The 3,061-nt window shown below is 32.8% G+C and overlaps 1 protein-coding gene across 1 annotated transcript; it reads left to right on the top strand.

The window, feature by feature from the left end:
• The first annotated feature begins 1,196 nt into the window (after window positions 1-1,196).
• Window positions 1,197-2,736, top strand: LOC126835562 (craniofacial development protein 2-like). The gene is made up of 2 exons (XM_050568234.1): window positions 1,197-1,926; window positions 1,976-2,736. Exons 1-2 carry the CDS (start codon window positions 1,197-1,199, stop codon window positions 2,734-2,736), a joined length of 1,491 nt encoding a protein of 496 aa, XP_050424191.1.
• Window positions 2,737-3,061: the final 325 nt, after the last annotated feature.

The following is a 3,061-nucleotide window of genomic DNA, read 5'->3' as shown; positions in this document are numbered from 1 at the left end:
CACTTCTAAAATTAACATAACATAAATTAATGATTATGGTTTTCATTTTCTATTCTATTATAAACTAGAAGATGAATTTTGTGGTTGGAAAAACATTTGTGTTATTACCGTGGGAAAAATCTCCTTTGCTCGATTATATTTTATACAAAATATAATGACCAAATTGAAGCAGATGTGGCGATTAGAATAAAATATAATTATTAGATGAAATTGACTTCTACCATTATTTTCTTTATAATATATCAATTTTGAATCAAGTGAAAATTGTGTAATTTATATCACTTATACATTTTTAAAAAGATGAACTTTAGTTGAATGTAATTAATTATTAAATGGTGTTTTTTTTTAATTTGACCTTTGTTTATTATATTATTATATAACTATAACTACCTAAAATATTGCTTCCATTTTTAATCACTTGTTCAATTACATACTCCAATCCATCTGAAATAAAAAAAAAATGTTTAAACAAAATGTAAATAAATTTACAAATTATCAGATTAAACACTTGCTTACAACATATAATTTGTATTGACAATTTACCCTACCGCTACTCCCCCTATTAGATTGAGTATTCACTGCTGAAAGTCAAGTGTATTGAATTATAAAAACCTCTATACTACTACTAAATATAAATATAAACTATTTAATATTTATATATTTAACAAGTCAGACAGTGTTTAGAAAATTAGATCTATATACCTCGTGCACTTTTTTTAGAAACTATAGTTTTAATTTATAAATTGCTTGACTGTCAGCAAAACATAACAAAACAATAATGTATTAGTAAATTAATTTTACCCCTGTGGGGGGGGGGGGCAGAATACACCCACGGCAGTCCATGCCCGTCATAAAAGTCGACAAAAATGGACCTAGCAATGGGCAGCAAAATTGTTAGTATTAAGTATAGAATTGTCTATACTCGAATAGCATCCTTTAGCAATAAGAGATGTCATTGCGATGCAGAAGGCAACGGGAAACCACTGCATTAATATTCCCAATTATTAGGCAATGAAGGTCAACTATAAGAATGATAAACCAGACGATGGGATTCGGAACCCGGAGTCCGACAGGGGGAGACCGAGCATGGCTTCCCAGTTCATCAGCCAGCGAATCCATGCCGAAACCAAAACAAAAAATTGAAAATAAAATCAAAAACAAAACTTTTCCAACTAAAATAGGAACATGGAGCGTAAATGTTGTTAAGACCAGGAAGATTTGAAGAACTTAAACAACAAATGAAACTAAAGCAGCTTGATATTTTAGGAGTGTGTAAAACTAGATGGGGTGATAACGGAGATTTCTGGAGTGATGATTTTCGAATGATAAATAGTGGAGACAAACAAGGGAAAAACGGAGTTGGAATACTATTAAACAAAGAATGGGGACTGCAAGTAGAAAATACCTATCGTGTGAATGATACAATATTACTAATAAAGTTGAAGACATCTACAGTAAACATGATAGTCATCCAGGTATACTTTCCAACCTCGAATAGTGAAGACGAAATGGAACAAGTGTATGACTCTCTAGATGAACTGCTAGGAATAACTCGAGATAGCGATAATGTAATTATTATGAGCGATTTCAACGCAGGAAAAGGAGAAGGACAAGACAATCAAATAGTAGGCAAACATGGTTTAGGAAGAAGAAACATCCGAGGTGAAAGATTAGTCAATTTTTGTAAGCAGAACAATTTTCTAGTTACCAACACAATGTTTGAAGTACCGAAAATAAGACGTTATACATGGGTAGCACCAGGAGATACTAATCGTTACCAAATGGACTATGTATTAGCAAAGAGCCGTTTCAAGAAACAAGTAATGACAAGTCACAGTTTTCCTAGCGCGGAAATCGATTGCGATCATAACCTAGTAGTGATGAAGTACAAAATAATACACAAGAAAGTTACAAAGCGACCCAAATGTAAAATATGGGACGTAGAAAAACTTAAACATGAAGAAACAAAACAAAGTTCATAATAGAGTGATAGCTGCTGGTATCGGCCCTCCATGGGAAGAAGCGGTTAACAATATTCGGCAATCTGCTGAGGAATCAATTGGATTTAGGAAACTGAATCCAAGGAAACCATGGATAGCGAATGAGATAATGGACTTAATAAAATATCGCAACAAACTAAGGAAGACTGATGATGCGATGAATAGAATAATAAAGAACCGTATTACCCAAAAGTGCAGAGTTGAAAAGGAGGAATGGATGGATATAACATGCAAAAATATTAAAATAAATATGACAGCAAATAGAATGGACAAAGCATATGGAATGATTAAAAGATTGTCAAGATTACCGAAGCCAAGAAGCAAAATTGTTAAAAATAGGAATGGGCAACTGATTCTAGATGAAGGTGAAATAGCGACGAGATGGAAAGAGTACATAGAAGACCTGTATAAAGGATTGATAGGAGAACATGACATGAATAATGAAAATATAATTGAGTCAAACGAAGAAGACATAGGACCAAATATAACAAAAAGCGAATTCGTTAAAGCATTAAGTGAATTGAAACAAGGTAAAGCGACAGGAGTAGATGACATCCCGGCAGAATTATTAAAAAACGTTGGAAAAGATACCGAGTATAAGCTATTTGAAATGATTGAGAAAATGTATAGGGATGGCAACATTCCAGAGGACTTTGCCAAAAGCAAAATTGTACTAATCCCTAAAAAAAGAAATTCCACAGAATGCAAGAATTACAGAATAATATGTCTAGGATAAGGAAGAAAATCGAAGAAGAGCTCGATGAAGATCATTTCCGGTTTAGACAGGGAATTGGTACAAGAGAAGCAATTTTAGCTTTAAGGGTACTCACGGAAAGAAGACTAAATGTAAATAAAAATACATTTAAAACTTTTATTGATTTAGTAAAAGCCTTTGACACAATTAACTGGGCTTAATTGATAAACTCTATGTAAAAAACACGAATAGATTGGATGGACAGACGAGTAATAATGTTACTATACAAGAAACAAGAGACCTTAATAGAGGTAGGAGAACAAAGTACTACAGCAAAAATTAGAAAAGGGGTAAGACAAGGTTGTTC

Source organism: Adelges cooleyi, unplaced genomic scaffold (genome assembly GCF_023614345.1).
Source record: "Adelges cooleyi isolate 19-005CV unplaced genomic scaffold, UGA_ACOO_1.1 ACOO_flye_CR_arks_rails_tigmint_CR_PRNA_1, whole genome shotgun sequence".
NCBI classification, from domain to species: Eukaryota; Metazoa; Arthropoda; class Insecta; order Hemiptera; family Adelgidae; genus Adelges; species Adelges cooleyi.
The sequence above is the reverse complement of the archived record's forward strand: the minus strand, read 5'-3'. Positions and strand labels throughout refer to the sequence as shown.

What these genes read in the sequence shown, in the direction of transcription:
- LOC126835562 (XM_050568234.1), top strand. Translation starts at nt 1,197, where the DNA reads ATGTTGTTAAGACCAGGAAGATTTGAAGAACTTAAACAACAAATGAAA. An exon ending in AGTTACAAAGCGACCCAAAT is followed by an intron (nt 1,927 to 1,975) that starts GTAAAATATGGG and finishes AACAAAACAAAG; the next exon opens with TTCATAATAGAGTGATAGCT.